The sequence below is a fragment of the Squalius cephalus genome (genome assembly GCF_949319135.1).
Source record: "Squalius cephalus genome assembly, chromosome: 1".
Classification (NCBI taxonomy): Eukaryota; Metazoa; Chordata; class Actinopteri; order Cypriniformes; family Leuciscidae; genus Squalius; species Squalius cephalus.
In genome coordinates this window covers 66,784,268-66,804,906 of record NC_137122.1, presented here as the reverse complement: position 1 = coordinate 66,804,906, position 20,639 = coordinate 66,784,268, and the positions used below count along the sequence as shown (strand labels likewise).

Genomic DNA, 20,639 nt, shown 5'->3' with positions numbered 1-20,639 from the left:
CTTTGTGACAGCTTTTAGGTTCCGTTTACATGAACTTACACTGCATCAGCACCGAAAACATAGAGAGAGAGGGTGAGAGAGAGAGGTAGGGAGAGGGGAGAGAGAGAGAGAGAGAGAGAGAGAGAGAGAGAGAGAGAGAGAGAGAGAGAGAGAGAGAGAGAGAGAGAGAATAAGACTTTTTTTTTTTACTTATTTTGAGGAATTATAGCCTAATGAACAAACAAACATCTGTTAAGATGTGAATGTTGGCTGTGAGCAGTGAGCAGCGGCACAGCGAATCAATCGCTGTGCAGGCACGCGGAACGTGCATGTCACCCCAGCAACAAGACATACGACAAACTCATGTTTACTGTGTACTACCCTGGTGCTACCGTTCTCAATACACCATGGGTGCTACTACCCTTCACATCGCATGTTCCAGCGATGTGACTATCGCTCATGCGCACATCGCAATGTTGATGTTAAAACAGAATATCGTTCAGCCTTACTTTAAATCCTACCTGTTGCCTTTCACCATCCACTTATTTAGCTGCTTTTGGTATCCCTTGACATGCCATCTCACTTTCCCTCTTTCTTTTTCTATCTTTAGCCCTGACAGTTTTTTTGCTTTATCCATCTTTTTCAATGACAATTCACTACTCGTACCTGCTCGCTCAGTGCTCACGGCGCCCCTCGCAATATTATGCTCGCGATATCTTCAATGTCAAAATTCTATGATGGAATCTTATGAGGGCGCCTACTCTAGCCTGTTAGTCCTCTAAAATGTTATATAACATTGAGGAAATGCAGAAATGATTTAGAAATGCACAACAGCAGCTACATATAGAAAATACCAAAAAAAATTTTAATTATTTATTTATTTTACCATCGCATGGTGCTGTGCCCCAATGCGCCGCATATAGCGCATACCCACTTTTTAAGCCACTGAGTGAGACAAACGGACCAAAATACCTTAATAGTGGTGTAAAACACTCATAAAATACAGGAAGTGTTTGGTCAAGACTAGCTGCAAAGCTGAAAGCAGAATCAAAGATACACAGCTCCCTCAAAAGCACTAAAATACATTAATCCTGTTATATACAATCTTAAGATAAGTGATATCTACTAGATCTCACCCTCCTTTCTGTGGCAGATTTACCAGCTCTCAACAGAATCATCTGAATTCTGACTCAACACTAGGTATGCAAATAACGATTAAATCACTAAATTATAAATTACTATATACAAAAACAGCACAATTTAAGTCTTAACTTATAAGAAGTAGAATATACATATATGGAAAATACATTATCCATTAAATATTATAATCCCCTGCAATTATTTGCATTACAGTGCAGCACCAAATGAATGCAGCACAAAATGAATGCTTAATGTCACTTCAGTATTACTCACTGAAAAAAAACACAACAGTAAAATGGCACAATGACAACCTCGCTTATATTGAACATCAAACTTTTATCAACAAAACAAATAGGACAGATGGCATAGTATACCCCCATTGTAACACTGATAAATGAAGGTCTTAGTGTTTTCCCCTAAATTTAAAACAAATGCTTAGTTTGTGGTTCATTAGTATTAATGAAAATACATCAATAATAAAATAGTACAATGATAAATTCACTTATATTAAACATTGGACTTTTATTAACAAAATTGATAAGAAGGATGATATGCTATACCCACATTGTAACAAATAAATAAAAGATCTTTGGACTGCTTAGTTTGTGGCTCATTATTATTTTGAATGAAAAACACGACTACAACAGAACAAAGACAAACTTACTTATATTAAACAAAGAAATGCAACTTTTATTTATAACTTTTAAACTGTTAACCATTGCCAGTGCGCCCGCGCACTGAAGCGTTTTTTTTATTTATTTAATTCAAAGTTACTATCAGATTTAATGTTATACCTTGACAAACTATACATAATTAAAAATATATAATACTCAAGTTTCAGTATTTGACCACTATTGTATTCTGAGAAACTCATAGTGACAGTTATGTCTTAATTTGTGTCAGGAGTTATGAAATGAAAAAATGAGTCGATACCTTTAATATGAATTATGCGCGTCAGCCGCTTTCATTCATAAAAAACTCCCGTGCTGTCGTCATGACAGCGATACACAAAACAACTTCCCTCAGGGCTTTTAGCTCAAAACTGTGCAGATTTGGAGAAATATTGATAGATTCTCATAGATTTACATCATATTTCTATAGACAGGAATAATATTTATTGAATTTATACCCAAATGCGTCGATGTAATCTTTATGAGCGTTTGGTACTCTGATACTGTGTTTTTTAATTCATACCAGCAGCCTGAGGGCGCTATATGCACAATTAGGGGTGTGCGATATGACGATTTTTGATCGTGGACGATTAAAATGTCTCCACGATCTGCTTTTGAAGAAATATCGTAGAATCGTGCATTATCTGTTCTGGCGCCTCTGTCCCAACATACTGAACAACGCGACGTATATTCACATAAAATGTTAACGCAGTGCAACAGGAGACTGCAATTCACAAAAGTTCATAATTTGCATGTGCGTTAATGCCTTGTCGGTTAAACATTTAATTCGCGTGCTGATGCGCTGTTCTAACGTATGCGTTTCTCAGCGCGTAGCCTAAGTTACATGTGAAGCTCACATGCACTAAAAGCCTGCCTACCAGTGCCTGGATACTGGACTAAGTTAAGTTATCTTTCGAGTCTTATTGTGCTTATACTGTTAAATACACACAAGGTTTACATAAACAAAGTCGGTTATGTCTAAAGTGAAAGCAAACTTGAGAAAATTGAGAGAAAATCTGCTTGTCAAATGCGTGTATGTATATTAGACGCGTCGCGCGCAGCTCTTAAAGAGACAGTAGCAAATAGTAAACACGCTGCCACTTGTCCTTAAAGGGATAGTTCACCCAAAAATAAAAATAAATATCTCATCATTTACGCACTCTAATGTTGTTTCAAACCTGTATTAATTTCCTTCTAATATTTTCTAATATTTTTTTAATATTAATATTTTGAAGAATGTGGCTATCCAAACTGTAGCTGGTCCCCATTGACTTCCATAGGAGAAAAATATACTATGGTAGTCACTGGGTACATCAACTGTTGGTCATTCTTCCAAATAACTTTTATTTTCAACAAAAGAAAGAAACTTATTCAAGTTTAAAACAACTTGAGAGAGTAAATTATTATAATTTGAATTTTTAGGAGAACTATCCCTTTAATGTTAATAAAACAACAAAATGCAAAGAGAAAATCACTCAAATCACTTGACTGATAACTTTAATAGTAGCTTTAATAAGTATCAATGTATAATTTATACAGTGAAGTCTGTTTTGTTTTATTTTCATATTTGTTCATTTAATTACTTCAATGCTACTGTTAAATACACCTACTGTAGCTGAAAACATAAAGCACTGTTTAGCCTATTTAATTTGTATATTAAGTTGTGTATATGTAATGTGTATCTTTAATCTTAATATTTAATAACAAAGAAAATAATGACAAATATTTTTATCTTTGCCCCTGTCTGCCATTTTTTATTTTGTTACCTAAAGCTTTGTTTTTAAAATATGGATATTAGTTTGGCTGTAATTCTCAGTCACAAAATAGTAAAACCAACATAAAAAGAATCGTGATAAAATCGTTAATCGTGATTTTCCTGAAAAAAATCGTGATATGATATTTTTGCCATATCGCCCACCCCTATGCACAATAATAGTCCATATATAGAACATGAAGAAGAGCCATGATCATGTGACATTCCAGGACGTCACTGATACACACAAAGCTAACAAGACATCGCGCTGTAACATGCAGATACAGACGTTTTGAAGATAATAAACATGTTTGCAATGATATTTGAGTTACCTGTGTTTTTCAAGCCATGCCAGGTGTTTTCCATAATAATAGATTATATTTATAATGTAATGCTAATCTATATAGACTATCATTGTGCAGAACACTATCCAATAGTATATTTTCTGTCTGATTTTTTTATCTGAAGCCAAATTAGATCACAGAAGATTATTTAAAACACTCGTCTTGCATTATAAAGTAAGTTTGAAGCACAAACATGGTTTTAATCTCATAAATTGTCGTGTATTGATGGTGTGCTAGGCTAACATACTAGCTAGCCCTAGGTGCACCTGCCACGTCTAGCAGTTATACTTTTATGATTTTTTGAATGCTTACTGAATTGTTTCTTTATTCAAGAAATGCATTTGATACAGTTTAAAATGTGAGGTGAACTTTGAGAAAAGAAATTAGGGACTGAAACCCTATGAATAGCCTGTGAATAGCCAGTCGTTAGTAGCTATAATGCAGACAAAAGAAATGCATATTTCGAGCCATAACCAGGCTGGAGAGGTGTGAATGTGTGCAGGGGGAGATTGAGACTGAATGGGGATCGTTTGCACCACAAAACAATAGAGACAATATACTGGATAGATGGTTAGAAAATGACAATAAACATCAGTAGCATTTTAGCATCAAATCAAAATAAAGTCACATGACATGGTCTTGAAAAACATTTAACCTGTTAAGCTGCAAGCCCACTTTTGAAAAATCCCCAGAAATGACATACCCACACTGAAACAGATACAGTTCATGAACCCTTTGCACTAAAAGCGCAAGTATGATCTCATTTGAAAGCTGACACCTGGCAGTTTATTGTAAATGTAGAATTAATTATTGTCATAATGAAATTTTTTTTTATAAATAGCTTTAAAGTTTTGTAAAGTTATTAGAAATTTATTTTTATGAAACATCTTCATGAAAATAAAATTGAAGTTGACCCTGTAGCAATCTAGAAATGCACTACAGCTAAAGTCACATGTCTAAACATTTTATGTTTAAAATCTGAAGATGATAAGTCTAAAACTCTGTATTTAGTTCATTTTTTTCAAGATAGAAGCACCTAGAGCTAGCTAGCATGTTAGCTTAGCACACCATCAATACATGACAATTTATGAGATTAAAACCATGTTTGTGCTTCAAACTTACTTTAAAACGCAAGTGAAGTGTTTTAAATAATCTTCTGTGATCTAATTTGACATCAGATAAAAAAAATCAGACAGAAAATATACTATTTGATCATATTCTGCACAATGATGGTCTATAGATTAGCATTACATTATACATATAATCTATTATTATTAAAATACCTGGCATGGCTTGAAAAACACAGGTAACTCAAATATCATTGCAATCATGTTTATTGTCTTCAAAATATCTGTATCTGCATGATACAGCGCTATCTCTTGTTAGCTTTGTGTGTATCTCTGGTATCAGTGACGTCCTGGAATGTCACATGATTATGGCTCTTCTTCATGTCCCATATATGGGTTATTATTGTGCTTATAGCGCCCTCAGGCTATTGGTATGAATTGAAAACCCAGTAAATGAGAGTGCCAAACGCTCATAAAGATTACATCGACGCATTTGGGTATAAATTCAATAAATATTATTCCTGTCAATAGAAATCTGATGTAAACCTATGAGAATCTATCAATATTTCTCCAAATCTGCACATTTTTGAGCTAAAAGCCCTGAGGGAAGTTGTTTTGTGTATCGCTGTCATGACGACAGCACGGGAGTTTTTTATGAATGAAAGCGGCTGACGCGCATAATTCATATCAAAGGTATCGACTCATTTTTTCATTTCATAACTCCTGACAGAAATTTAGAAATAACTGTCGCTATAAGTTTCTCAGAATACAATAGTGGTCAAATACTGAAACTTGAGTATTATATCTTTTTAATGATGTATAGTTTGTCAAGGCATAACATTAAATCTGATAGTAAATTTGAACTAAATAAAAAAAAAAACGCTTCAGTGCGCGGGCGCACTGGCAACGGTTAACAGGTTAACTAAACACAGAGTTTTGGACTTATTATCCTCAGATTTTAAACATAAAATGTTTAGACATGTGGCTTTAGCTGTAGTGCATTTCTAGATTGCTCCAGTGCCAACTTCAATTTTATTTTCATGAGGATGTTTCATAAAAAAATATTTCTAATAACTTTATAAAACTTTGAAGCTATTTATAAAAAAAATTGTCATTACGACAATAATTAATTCTACATTTACAATAAACTGCCAGGTGTCAGCTTTCAAACGAGATCATACTTGTGCTTTTAGTACCAAGGGTTCATGAACTGTGTCTGTTTCAGTTTGGGTATGTCATTTCTGGGGATTTTTCAAAAGTGGGGTTGCAGCTTAACAGGTTAAACTCCGGCATCGTCCTGTCAGTCATTGCACCTTACTTTAGTCATGTGACTCCTGTGGCTCAACTTACCTCAGTATCTCCAATTTACACTTTATATTCTTCAGTCCAGTGCAGAGCAGCTTCACTCCTGAATCCTGCAGATTATTATTGTTCATGTTCAGCTCTTTCAGATTGGTATCTGATCCAAGAACTGCAGCCAGAGCTGAACAGCTTTTTTCTGTTAAGTTACAATCATTTAACCTACAATAAATCACAACACAGAATTAGATGGCACACATATAATACATTTTTCATTTTTTTTTTTTTACACAAACAGCATACAATGCATTCAAACAGCATTCATCTACAAAAAATACTATTTCCAGTGCATTAGCATTTTTTATTCAGTGACACATTTCCTAGATAAAATTAAGCATGTTTGAAAAAAAATATTTGCGTTAAGATTTATAGCTATAGGATTTCTTCTCTATTTCTGTCACCTGATGGAGTTTGGGTTCTTGCCACTGTTGCCTCTGGCTTGCTTAGTTGGGGACCCTTAAAATTCAACAATATTATTGACTTAACTTGATTGCACTGACACTATTAGATGAGACAGTTCACAGTTTTATGGCAAGTTAAAGGCCTTTCACTATAATTCTAAAAATGCCTTCATTCACATGTACATATCTTTTTGTTATAAAATCTTTAATGATTTAAGTAAAGCTAAGATTACTTAAACCTAAGATAGGGGTGTGTGATATGACGATTTTTGATCGTGGACAATTAAAATGTCTCCACGATCTGCTTTTGAAGAAATATCGTAGAATCGTGCATTATATCTGTTCTGGCGCCTCTGTCCCAACATACTGAACAACGCGACATATATTCACATAAAATCTTAAAGCAGCGGAACAGGACACTGCAGTTCACAAAAGTTCACAATTTGCATGTGTTTTAATGCCTTGTCGGTTAAACATTTAATTCGCATGCTGATGCACTGTTCTAACGTGTGCGTTTCTCAGCGCATACATGTTAAGCTCACGTGCACTAAAAGCCTGTCTACCAGCGCCTGGATACTGGACTAAGTTATCGTTCGAGTCTTATTGTGCTTATACTGTTAAATACACACAAGGTTTACATAAACAAAGTCGGTTATGTCTAAAGTGAAAGCAAACTTGAGAAAATTGAGAGAAAATCTGCTTGTCAAATGCGTGTATATTAGACGCGTCGCGCGCAACTCTTAAAGAGACAGTAGTAATAGTAAACACGCTGCCGCTTGTCCTTAAAGGGATAGTTCACCCAAAAATAAAAATGATCTCATCATTTACGCACTCTAATGTTATTCCAAACCTGTATTAATTTCCTTCTAATATTTTCTAATATGTTTCTAATATTAATATTTTGAAGAATGTGGCTATCCAAACAGTAGCTGGTCCCCATTGACTTCCATAGGAGAAAAATATACTATGGAAGTCACTGGGTACATCAACTGTTTGGTTACCCACATCCTTCCAAATAACTTTTATTTTCAACAGAATAAAGGAACTTATTCGAGTTTAAAACAACTTGAGAGAGTAAATTATGATAATTTGAATTTTTAGGAGAACTATCCCTTTAATGTTAATAAAACAACACAATGCAAAGAGAAAATCACTCACTGCCCTTGACTGATAACGTTAATAGTAGCTTTAATAAGTATCAATGTATAATATATACAGTGAAGTCTGTTTTGTTTTATTTTCATATTTGTTCATTTAATTACTTTCTTCAATGCTACTGTTAAATACACCTACTGTAGCTGAAAACATAAAGCACTGTTTAGCCTATTTAATTTGTATATTAAGTTGTGTATGTATAATGTATATCTTTGATCTTAATATTTAATAACAAAGAAAATAATGACAAATATTTTTATCTTCTCCCCTGTCTGCCTTTTTTTTTTTTTTTTTACCTAAGGTTTTGTTTTTAAAATAGTGACATTAGACTGGCTGTAATGCTAAGTCACAAAATAGTAAAACCAACATAAAAAGAATCGTGATAAAATCATGAATCGTGATTTTCCAGAAAAAAATCGTGATATGATATTTTTGCCATATCGCCCACCCCTAACCTAAGAACCTAAGAAATTGTATTTGTATTATTTCAAGATTAAGTTTAACCATTGACTGATGCCGACATCTTAGAGAGCAGGGTGATCAATGGGTGATATATCATTAATTTAAAGATAGTAAAAAAGCATCCATAAGAATTACTGAAATTACATTTATAGTTTATTTTACTTAATATTCACTAAATAAAAAAAAAACATTGAAAAAAACATTTTGAACTTTTTTTGTAGAAAAAACAACTTTAAATGTGTATATCACATATTATACAACAGGCTTTTGATAAATGTTTATTTGTAAATCTCTCAATCTACATATTACCTTACATTATTATTACATTAAACTACAGAATTACTGATAAAAATAAGCATTTAAAATGTCTAATTACTAGGAGATACAGAGGGACTGTCACAGTGTGGTGCAGGCAGAAGAAGACGAAAGAGAATCTAAAGTTCCAATGCAAACATTTACTCACAATATAAATAATACAGGTAGGGTAAGTGTACCCATTAAGCCCATGTACCCTTTAAGCCCACTTTCAACTCTGAAGTCAAATAAAAAAAAGAGAAAATAATATTTTATGCTGCTTATTATTTTAACCAATCCAGTGATTTGTTACTTCCCTGACATTTTTTATTGCATACCAATCACATTTGGCAATGTTGAGTTAGCCCCACCCATGTGCATGCTGTCTCAGGTGACCTCACACAAAGTCACCCAAAAACTTTGGTGTTTCGGGACCCTTCAGAAATCAACACATTTCTGCAATTTTCAGCCATTTCTTTGGAAATTACATTGATATTATGTAAAATAAGAGATAAATGTATTGTTTTTTGTGTTTGAACAAATAGTACTTCATCATTTTATATCATTTTCTTTTAAATTGAAAGATGAGTTTTATTAGCTTGCGTTCAAAGCTAATCTCTAGGTCAAACCATTAGCCTTACAGAAAGATAGACTGCCAAAGAATTAAGCATGTGAACCGCAAACAATAAATGTTTTGTGATTCATTTTACATTAATTTACTAATAAATACATCATAAATTGTTTTGTAGAGAAGATTTCTTTTATAAATTAACTTTTTTTTAAGATGGGCTTAAATGGTACAGTGCCACAAAACGCATGCAAACTAGAGCCAACACAAGCTAACCTTAACATAACTTACAAACATAACCTTAACATAACTTAAAAAAACGTAACATTTCTCAATGTGGGCACAATGAAAATTACTATGATACTTAGTCCACAGTATATTTAAGCTCCATGCATGTATTTGTAAACATATCTTACATTTTTAAAGGAAAACATTGTCTTTTTTCACCATTACTCACTGTGGAACCATTTAAGCCCACCTGATGTGTTTCAATGAGGAATCCCTCTAATTGCAAACTGATTCATTTTCTGAAAGTGTTTAATGATAACGTGTCTTTGTGTGCTTTTATCTTACTAACCTTTTAACCTTCCATTACTTACACACAAATTACACACATTCATTCAAATGAGATAGAGCCCGTTTTGTCCTAAAGTCCTTTATGTATAATTGGGCATAATTCGGGAGCCAAGCTGAGTTAAGGCTTGATATTCCGGGCATGGAGAGCTCCCAGAGGGACCCTATTTTCCACACAGTCCTCGGAGTCAAGCCGACCTAAGGCTGCATACTCCCGGTGTGGGGGGCCCACTAGGAGACCCTCTGAAACCCCAGAGTCTGGAGCCCCAACTCAGCTTCCTTCCCGAGATACACCCAGTTTAACTTCCACCTTTGACCAGGCATAACTCGGGAGCCAAGCCGGCTTAAGGCTCCAGACTCCCTGTGTGGGGTGCCCACTAGGAGGCCCCCCTAAGCCCAGAGTATGGAGCCCTAACTCGGCTTGGCTCCTGAGATACACCCGGTCAAACTTCCAGCTTGACTCCAGCTACAACTCCAATCAAGCCGACTTAAAGCTCCAGACCACCGGCCACTAACACCAACCCATCAAACCCAGGGCTCTAATCAAACATTAGCAAAATGATTTTTTTTAATACTTCCCTGTCACTAAATAAATATATTGATGTTTTACTTCTTTAAAATCATTTAATTTTTTTATATTTTGTGAATCAGTGATGATGTGGGCTTATTTGGAACTCATGCGGGCTTAAATGGTGCCAAAAGTACCAATTAAGCCCATGCCAGATTCCTGACTTTATTCCTAAATTATCTTAATTTTATATTCTAAAATGTTCATCAACTAATTAATACAATTTCAAATGAGAGATTAATCTTGCATTTTAACAAATAATTTTTCTTATAAACTATGTCAATATCTATATGGGCAGAAGGTTCACACACACACTAAATACGACGGAGATCGGACAAGGACTGACTGAATAGGGGTGCGTTTTCCGAAAGCATCGTTAGCCAACTATGGTCGCAAGATCCCTCGTTACCAATAGAGTTTAATGGACATTGCGATGAACTTGCAACCATAGTTGTTGGCCAACGATGCTTTCGGGAAACGCACCCCAGAATGGAACTTAAATACAAACACACATTACACTGATTAACAGAACACAGGTGAGATAGATGACGATTAGTGGTCGACCGATATTGTTTTTTTGATGGCCGATAGCCTATGCTGATATCTTAGAGAGCAGGATGGCCGATAGCCGATGTAAAGCCGATATTATTATTATATACTTTATATTTATTTTAATCAATATTTTATAAATTTTAAATAAATTAGAAAACAAATCTTTAAAATAAACATGCTTAGATGGCAACTTCTTGAATCTGCAATCCTATTACAGTATTTTTCACAAATAAAGTAATTGTTTAAAAATATATGAATATGTGAATAAAAAGGAAGCAAACACTGTAACAGGGCACTCAGTAATCTGGTAATATCGTGCGCACTGGTAATCATATTTTTTTCAAATAAAGACAAGGTAACGCTAATATTGCATACAGCACACAGTGAAAACAATATGAATATGACACAGTGGCCAACTGGATATAGCACAGCATATTTTAAAATTAAGGATTTAAATTTTCGATCACGTCTCCTGTGAAGCTGATCTTCTGTTCGCATTCACTCACTTCACTCGACCGTCACTCGCAGTCACACGTTTATCAGGCTACAAATGCACACCTCACAAGATATCACAGCTGGATTCCATTAAATCTGCAAGGTTTGTGATATTAAATGTTTATTAGATATTCAGAGATTTGTTTAAATGATGTAGATGCGCGTTTGCTGAATGTTGACGAGTAAATGAGAAAGTATTTTAGCCTGATTCTTTGCCTTTTCTGTTACAAATAATATAAAAGCAACACTTTACTTTTTCGCATACCATTTACTTCCTTTGTTTACCAGTTCTGTCTAACAAAGTATTAGATATGACTGACAGAGATTGTAAACTAATGAGGACGGAGAATGTGAGTGAGCGCTGTGTGATCAGGCGCTGGTGTTCTCAGCACCGCCCGTCAAAATAAAAGTCTGGAGCGCTGTCAAAATAAAAGTCCTGCTTCCAACACATCGGCCAACTTATCACTTTTCACAATCAGAAAAACTTATCGGCCGATGCCGATATTTTAAAAGTGCCAAATATCTGCCTATATATCGGCCTTGGCGATATATCGGTCGACCACTAATGACGATGATGACTAAACAGGTGACACAACTGAACTGATAATGACAGTAACCATAGAAAGGCAAATAGGAACCAAGCAAAACTCGAACTGAAAGTCCAAACAAACGCTGACATGTGACAGGGACCACTAATATATGATGTGGTAATATACATGTACTTTATTTAAGCCTGTTTTATAAAAATCTCAATGTTTTATATTATAACCTTTCAGAATTTCATCTTACTTGTTGGCAATATAAATAACATCTGTACCAAATTACATTATTTCCCTCACATTATTTCCCCAATTCTTTTTCCACAAGTATGAGTATGAGCTAATATATAATTCTATACAAGTCATTAAAGTCTGGTGTATCATATGATACAAGACAAACATGCAAACATATTTACATGGTCTTTTATATTTTTTCTAAAGGTTTAATAAACTGTCTCCAAAAAAAAAAAAAAAAAAAATTCAGACTATTATTTCATATGTCAGGCTTTACAGGGATAAGTTCATGTTCATGATGAGGAATCACTATAGAGTAATGTAGATAAGACATTTTCATTTTTCAGATGAGAGCAAAACATGACAAAATATATTAAAATACTTACAGAGCTCTTCTGGAGGTTTTGATGACTGCCGATAATCTAATGAGACACTCGTCTGATTTCTTGAATTTCTGAAGCTCAAACTCCTCCAGCTCCTCCTCTGATGTCAACAACACAAAGGCTAAAGCAGACCACTGGGCAGGTGAAAGGTCACCAGATGAGAGACTTCCTTTGCTAAGGTGGGTCTGAATCTCTTCCACCAGAGTTTGGTCGTTCAGTTCATTCAGACAGTAGAACAGATTGATGGATCTCTCTGCAGGAAGATCATCTTCTAATTTCTGCTTGATGTACTGAACTATTTCCTTGTTGCTCTGGTCATTGCCGTCTTGCTGTGTCAACAGACCTCGTAAGAGTCCTCGATTGGACTGGAGTGACAGACCGAGGAGGAAGCGAAGGAAAAGGTCCAGGTGTCCATTGTCACTCTCGAGCGCCTTGTCCACTGCAGTCTTGAGGAAATCAATCATGGTTTCATTTCTTTTTTCCTGTTCTGTAGACTCATGATCAAACACACTTGTCTTGTTGATGTCTAGAAACAGATGTGCATAAAGGGCTGCAATAAACTCTTGAATGCTCAAGTGAACAAAGCAGTACATGGTACCAAGAACGATCCCTGTTTCCTCCTTAAAGATCTGGGTACACATGCCTGAGTACACTGATGCCTTATAGACGTCAATACCACAGGCTTCCAGGTCTGTGTCATAGAAGATCAGGTTGCTTTTTTCCAGCTGATGAAACGCCAGTTTCCCCAGTGAAAGGATGGCGTCTTTATCCCAGGAAACATCTGGTGTGTATTCTCCATCATACTTTCGGCGGCTCTGCTGGATCTGGAAGCGGAGAAAGTGTGTGTACATTTGTGTCAGAGTCTTGGGAGTGTCTTCAGTGTTTGATTCCTGCAGTGTTTTAGAGATCGCATCAGCCTGAGTGTTTTTCACATCATTATTTCTTTTCTCCTCCAGAATGTTCTGGAGAACCGTGGCTGAAATCCAGCAGAAGACTGGGATGTGGCACATGATAAAGAGACTCTTTGATTGTTTAATGCGATCTAGGATTGTGTTGGCCTGATTCTGATCAGTGAATCTTTTTTTGAAGTACTCTTGCTTCTGTGCGTCACTGAATCCTCGTATCTCTGTCAGCCGGTCGATGCAGTCAGGAGGAATCTTACTGGCAGCTGCTGGTCTGGTGGTGATCCAGATGAGAGCAGAAGGAAGCAGATTTCCCTTCATGAGGTTCGTTAGGAGAACATCCAGAGAGGCTGGTGACGACACATCACTCAACGTCTCATTACAATCAAACTTCAGAGGAAGGCGACATTCGTCCAGTCCATCAAGGATGAACAGCACTTTGAACTGATTCCTTCTTGTAAGGTTCAGTCCTTTTGTCTCTGGGAAAAATTGAGTTATAAGGTCCATCAAACTTAGTTTTTCTTTCTCCTTTAAGTTCATCTCTCTGAAAGGAAGAGGAAATATGAAGCGGATATCTTGATTTTCTTTTCCTTCAGCCCAGTCCAGAACAAACTTTTGCACAGAGACTGATTTCCCGATGCCAGCGACTCCTTTTGTCAGTACAGTTCGGATCCCCTCGTCTTGTTCAGGAGCTTCAAACAAATTTGTGCATTTAACCTGTTTCTCTTGTGCTTCATGATGCCTGGAAGCAACTTCAATCTGTCTCACCTCATGTTCAGTATTGACCTGTTCACTGCCGCCCTGAGTGATGTAGAGATCTGTGTAGATGTTATTCAGAAGTGTGGAGTCACCTTGCTTCGCAATTCCTTCAAACACACATTGATACTTCTTTAGGCCACATTTCAGCTGATTAATGAAGAACAGCTCATCTAAACACAGGAACAGAAAATAGATAGCTTTAGTCTTCATTTTCTCTCCTACATTTATAAGAGACAATCATACAGATGATCATGAGTCTCTTACCTTCTAGAGCATCAGCAGCTTCATCTTGCTTCATCTCTCTCAGGTAATGTAGTGTGAGATCAAGAGCTGATTCTTTGATACTGGATCTGTTCTCATTAAAGTCCTTCACAAAGTGTTCTGTGTTCTCTTTTTGTAATATTTTCTTAAACTTATCCAGCTCATTCTTCAGAAACGTGATTATTTTGCTCTCAAGATCCTACAAACAAAAGTAAGAGAAAAGACACAATTTAAACCAAATTGTACATTTACATTTGGTCAACACAATTTATTCAATAACTATAATATCTATTAAAAAAATCCAGTTAAAAGACTAACATGTTAACCAGCTGAAATTTTTAACAAATAGAAAAATAAAAAATATATAAGTGCTTCAGAGGAAAAAATGGATCTGGAGGAATTAAATAAAATGTCTTTGTTCAATAACATATTTGTTTGTTAGAATATTAAACATTTATAAAAATGTGTTTTCCTACCTGGAAGATTCCTAGAAGATTGTCTTTGAAATTCTCGTGGTTCCTGTGAGTCTGAACGTCTGAGTCTAATGTCTCACATTGAAGCCTGTAATCAAATAAATCAAATAAATAAATACTGATTTTCCAGGCAAAATTTCACAGAAAGAGAAAAAGCATTAGCTGTGAATACTCATAAATATTTATCAGATCAAATATTTAGCAGTAGTCAATAAGAAATATCATGATAAATGATTCAGTGATAAATAATGATAAATATTGGATCTAAAAATGTTTCATGATTGGTATTCGCTGATACAACTTTTAAACACAGACAACGTGTGACAAAAAATTAGAAACTTATGAAATACCTTTTATTAGATGATGGTGTTTTCTCACTGAAGTCTGGTCCTCTACCTTTAGACTCATCACTCTTCAGAGACACAGAGCTGGACACATGTGACCCTGATCTTACACTGATGACACAAAGAACAGAGAGAAAACACTTTACTACAGGAGATACTTTAGTCTCATTTGAAAAGGTTTAATGTTGCAAATAGTAATTAAATGCAGTATAGCTGTGCATTTGTCCATTTATGACTACAGTCGGATGGATAAACATATATACATGTTTAGTTTCATGATCTATTTTCCATAGTGTATTTGTGTCTCCTTGTGGCTGCCTGTGTAATTGTGTTACTGGAATGAGTTTCATAAGGTTCCCAGGAACTGAGTTTTATTGTGACTTATTGTTTCATTCAGTCAAGTTCATTCATATACACCACTGTAGACAAATAATACAACAATATAATGCAATGTAAACACACAAAATACCTTTTATTAGATGATGGTGTTTTCTCACGGAAGTTTGGTGGATCTAAATCTTTAGACCGATCACTCTTCAGAGACACAGAGCTGGACACATGTGAGCCTGATCTTACACTGATGACACAAAGAACAGAGAGAAAACACTTTAGTAAAGGAGGATCAACTGTGTGTGAAACACATCTGTGTCTTAATCTAATCCTCCACAGAAATACACACTCGCACAATTTACTGTTTTATAGTTAACTACTATTTTATTTTACTGGCTCACATTAGTTTAACGATTTCTTTAATATATATGAGAGAGATTTAATATGTTAAAAAATACTTCACTCTAATTTATGAGAACATTTCAAGTTTTTGTTTATTGACATAATAGAGAGCAGAAATGTCTGTGTGACACAGTTGTGTTAGCATACTTGAATTAAATTAAGTGTATAGTTGTTTCCTAATGTCTGTCAATAATTGTATGATCTAAAAACTGAAGTCATTTATTTGGATTAATTCAGCATCTAGAAGGTTATTAAAAAATTATTAACTGTGATATTTTCTATAGAGCAAACAGGGCTTTATAGACAATGTCAGAGTTAATTTAAGAAGTTAAAAATAGAAATTGTGCAAAGCATGTGCAAATATGCTTAAAGTTGTGTTATTGACAGGGAAACACAAAGTCAGTGGAGTTTAAACTTATGAAAACAGACGCAGTCTTACCTGTGTTTCTCTGAGAGACTCATCTGAGAGAGAGAGTCCTTTCCTCTTTCCTCTGACATACTGCAGCTAAACTGACACTGAAAACTGATCAGCACTGCTTTCTGGAAACACTCACTCCTTCAGCATCACCAGGAGATAACACCATTTTACACAGATGAAGAACATCTTATTTAAGACAATAATGAAGAATGCGGAGTTATCATCAACAACAGCAACAGCAAAAACTATCTATAAAATAAAGTGAGTTACAGACAAATATATTGCCATGTCAAATAACCAAATGGTCTTAATCATTTCTGATTGTTTAATGAGTTTAACTGACTCTAAATATTAATTCATTGGGGAACAGAAATTGTGTTTAAAACTTTGAGTGGGAAAATTGAAGCTGATTTGTTATATTCTCTATTACAGTTTAATATAATTTTACAATCATATTTACCCAATCTTTATTAATTGTTGAATCGTTTGTCATTTAAAGGAGCTGTATGTAAGAAATCTATTTCAATTAATCATAAAATTGCCCTGATGTGTCACTAGACATTAAGAAATCATGTTCATTTCAAATACTTATATCACTGACAACAGTAGTATGGCTAGGATATTGTCATTTAAAAAGTGAAGTTGCAGCCCTCAACTGATGTTGATGTTGTCATTTTGTGTTTTGGCCTGACGCGCCTCCCTCCACCTATCTACCAATCACGAAGTCAGTAGTGTTTCGGGATCCGGGTTGCCAGCTTTGCTCTAACCTAACCTACCCTAACTCTAGTCGGATAAAAATGTCTAACGTTACTAAATCAAAAAGACCTCGTTATAATTCAGAAATTCGTTGTGACAAAGTCCGAAATAAAACCAGAATTTGTATAGGAGATGCTTTTGAAAGATGGAGGCGGCTGAAAACGGAGAAGAATTTGAACACAGACGCAACGTTGCTAATTTTCTCCTAGACAGGTAAGATTCATCTATGCTTGGCTAACTTGTACTGGATGTCAATGGACATTTCATATATTCATGACAGTCGAACAAAGTTATGCGTGTTCAAGCAACGTAACGTTAGCTCACATGGACGTATGCATTTGCAATGCATTATAGGAGCCCGTTTCTCTGTCATTATGCTGAGACGCTGATGAAAACATTAGCACGCCCATTATGGCAATTTGAAACGTAATTGAGACAAGCCTAACTTTACCTCAGAAAAAATTATTCGTCATTCGTTCTTCACGTATATCGTGGACTAAGTTACACATGCTGCAAGTTGACCTGTATGACCATTGCTAATGTTATTTAGTTACTCTAACAATATTTTCTGATGGGACTGAAAACAACCCTGTGATAGCCATTGGTGATATTGAATTTGTCCCGTGTTATAATTTCTGTGGCAAATGTTTATTCTGTTTTTAGCCTATAATATGACAAAAACTTTAGCACTTGTAAATCGAGGTTTTTTTTTTTCGTATTGAAAAATAAGGAAGTATTATTTTGTTGTTTAAGTCTATATGTTTTTTTTGTTTTCTTTTACTATTATCCTTTTTTTTTCCTCAGATTTTTTTTGAATTGTAATTGTATTTATATGTTCAAAATAAAGAAATCAAATCAATTTAAATATCAAATCAAAAACGCTTATCTCTTCAGCTATTATGGCCCCAGCACCTCAACAATTAGTACATTTTTTAAATAAGTAATTACTCATCAAAATATCTCTCATAAAGCATAAACACAATTAACAGAAAAAAAAAACTTACTGTGTACGTCTCGTCATCACTTGCCATTGGAAGCTCATTGAAGCAGCATACGTTTCTGCTGAATCCTGCAGCTTATCTGGCAACCTCGAGTCAGGGGGGAGGGGGAGGGGATACACGGCTCTACAGTATTTTTAAAGTGATTGCAGTAGCCTACCAGTTTTGGCCACAATCCTACATACGGTACCTTTAATCATTACTTCAAGTTCACAATGATGATTGATTTCATTACTTTCAAATTATCCTAAAATAACTGATTGAGTAAAAGTAAGCAGAATTATAATAGACGTACTGTATAACTACTAACCATAATTGCTATATATGAACTGAGATATTCAGTTTAATATCAGCAGATTATTGACGTCAGGCTTCATCTGTCTGTCTACTGTAAATGTCTGCTTCAAAAATACTTTCGATTTCACACCACAAAAACAACAGCCTAAAACTGAAGAGGAAATGGGGGAAAACTTTCAGAAACATATTCGTTTTCAATAAACCTTTCTCAATAAAACTTCATGTTTTAACTTTAAAAGATTGTAATTTCTGGCAGATTCTTCTTCGTCTGTTCGGAGTAGCAGAAGAACAGCCTTCTGTAACTTCACATTAAATCACGCTTTATATACAAAGTTCCTAATAATTACAAATGACTTTAATTGAGAATGTATTAATAATAATAATTATTATATGAAAAGTATTTTAAACTCAGTAACGCTTGTTGTCAGTCCGCGCGCGTCGTTCTCAGAATCTCTTGCAGGTCTCGACGGATTGTGGATTAAACACATAAATGTTTGTTATTAAACACAATGAGTGTTATTACATTTTTAGGCATTGTGCTAAATCTGTAAATGTTTTCTGGATCATAGATCAGATCAAATCCAGTGAGTAACAGGTTTGGGTATCAGGGCTCTCATTTATAAAACTGTGCGTAGGATCCTTACTAAAAGTGTACGTGCGCCCGAAAGCCAAAAATAGCGTACGCCAAAAAAATATTAAGACTTATAAAATCGTTCGTCCGTTATCGATTATATTTAATCTAAATGTTTATATCAGAAGTAAAACATATTTAAATTCAAATAAAAAAAAAACTCCAGCTCACCATCGGTTCGCCAAACATTTTCCCGTCAAGTTTGTTTTTATAAATCACATCTTATGCGTCGGAAGTGTCGTCCGCCTCTCTCAGGGCCTGTTCTGTGCGACGCAGCGGTGATAAACGAGGCCCAGATGCTTTTACTTTCGTTTTCTTCTTCTTCTTCTTCTTCTTGTGTTTAATGGCGGTTGGCAAACCATTTAACGGTGCATTACCGCCACCAACTGGACTGGAGTGTGGAACGAGAGATTAAGCAGGAAAAAAAAAAAAATAATAATAAAATAATAATAATAATAATAATAATAAAAATAAATAAATAATAATAAATAAAATTAAATAAATAAATAATTAAATAAAAATACTTCTTAGACTCAGATTATTTTAATTAATTCAGTTTCTTTAAGAAACCTAATTATATAATAGTATATCTGACCTGCTGTTTTCCCCAAGAGACCTGACAATGAGACGTCATGATGTTTTGCCTTCTGTAGTGAATGAAAGAGGTGCTCCCTATTAATATTGTATTTACACTGAAGAAGAACATGTTCCACTGTTTCTGGTTGATTGCAATAATTACATTTCCCAGTTGGGTGCTTACCTATTTTATACAATGAAAGGTTTAGACCTGTATGACCTATTCTCAGACGAGTTATTAAACTTTCTTCCCTCCGTTTCCAGCCCACCATCCTCCCAGCACCAACCTGTCTCTGTACATTATATAAATGCCTTCCATCTTCACTGTTATCCCAATACCCCTGCCAAACGGACTGTGCATACTTCCTGATAATTGACTTGGCTTCTTCTTTATTTAATGGGGTTTTTAAGTCTACATGTTTAGTTTTGAGTGATCCTTTGGCCAGCATATCCACCTGCTCATTCCCCTCCACACCGACATGAGCAGGAACCCAAAGAAAGCATGTGGATAGACCCTTTAGCTCCATCCTGTGTATAACATAAGGAATATGTCATTGATGATATTGGATCTAAATAATGATTTACCAGATTTAATACTCATAAGTGCAGACAAACTATCAGATGCAATAACAGTATTATTTGTTTCCCTCTCTTCTATCCACTGCAGGGCCAATACTATTGCAATCAATTCTGTGGTATACACATGATCCGATATTCTTTTCTTAATATATGACTCACTTGCTGGGATGTAAACTACGCCCTGTATCAGGATCTTTGGAACCATCTGTGAAAATAAACATGGAATCTGCGAAATGCAAATCAAAATAATTCTGTACTATTCTGCTTTCAGGAAGTTTCTTTGACATGTCCTTCAATTCCTGCTGTATGTCTAGGTCTACACGTGGTGTTGGGAATAACCAGGGAGGAACTGAAGAATGTATCACTGTAGAGCTGT

At 35.1% G+C, this 20,639-nt stretch overlaps 2 protein-coding genes across 2 annotated transcripts in view; both read right to left on the bottom strand.

The window, feature by feature from the left end:
* Window positions 1-19,469, bottom strand: part of LOC307159665 (NLR family CARD domain-containing protein 3-like) — a 29,418-nt gene extending 9,949 nt beyond the window's left edge. The window contains exons 1-8 of the mRNA XM_079873148.1: window positions 18,187-19,469; window positions 16,448-16,564; window positions 15,746-15,853; window positions 15,283-15,387; window positions 14,936-15,020; window positions 14,463-14,658; window positions 12,541-14,368; window positions 6,305-6,475 (exon numbers count right to left, since the gene is read on the bottom strand). Coding sequence (XP_079729274.1) covers window positions 6,305-6,475; window positions 12,541-14,368; window positions 14,463-14,658; window positions 14,936-15,020; window positions 15,283-15,387; window positions 15,746-15,853; window positions 16,448-16,564; window positions 18,187-18,224 — 2,648 coding nt within the window. The 5' untranslated portion in view covers window positions 18,225-19,469. The remainder of the gene's footprint in view (window positions 1-6,304; window positions 6,476-12,540; window positions 14,369-14,462; window positions 14,659-14,935; window positions 15,021-15,282; window positions 15,388-15,745; window positions 15,854-16,447; window positions 16,565-18,186) is intronic.
* The window catches only part of LOC307159631 (uncharacterized protein), a 732,752-nt gene that overhangs the window by 58,762 nt on the left and 653,351 nt on the right, over window positions 1-20,639 (bottom strand). The window lies entirely within an intron of this gene.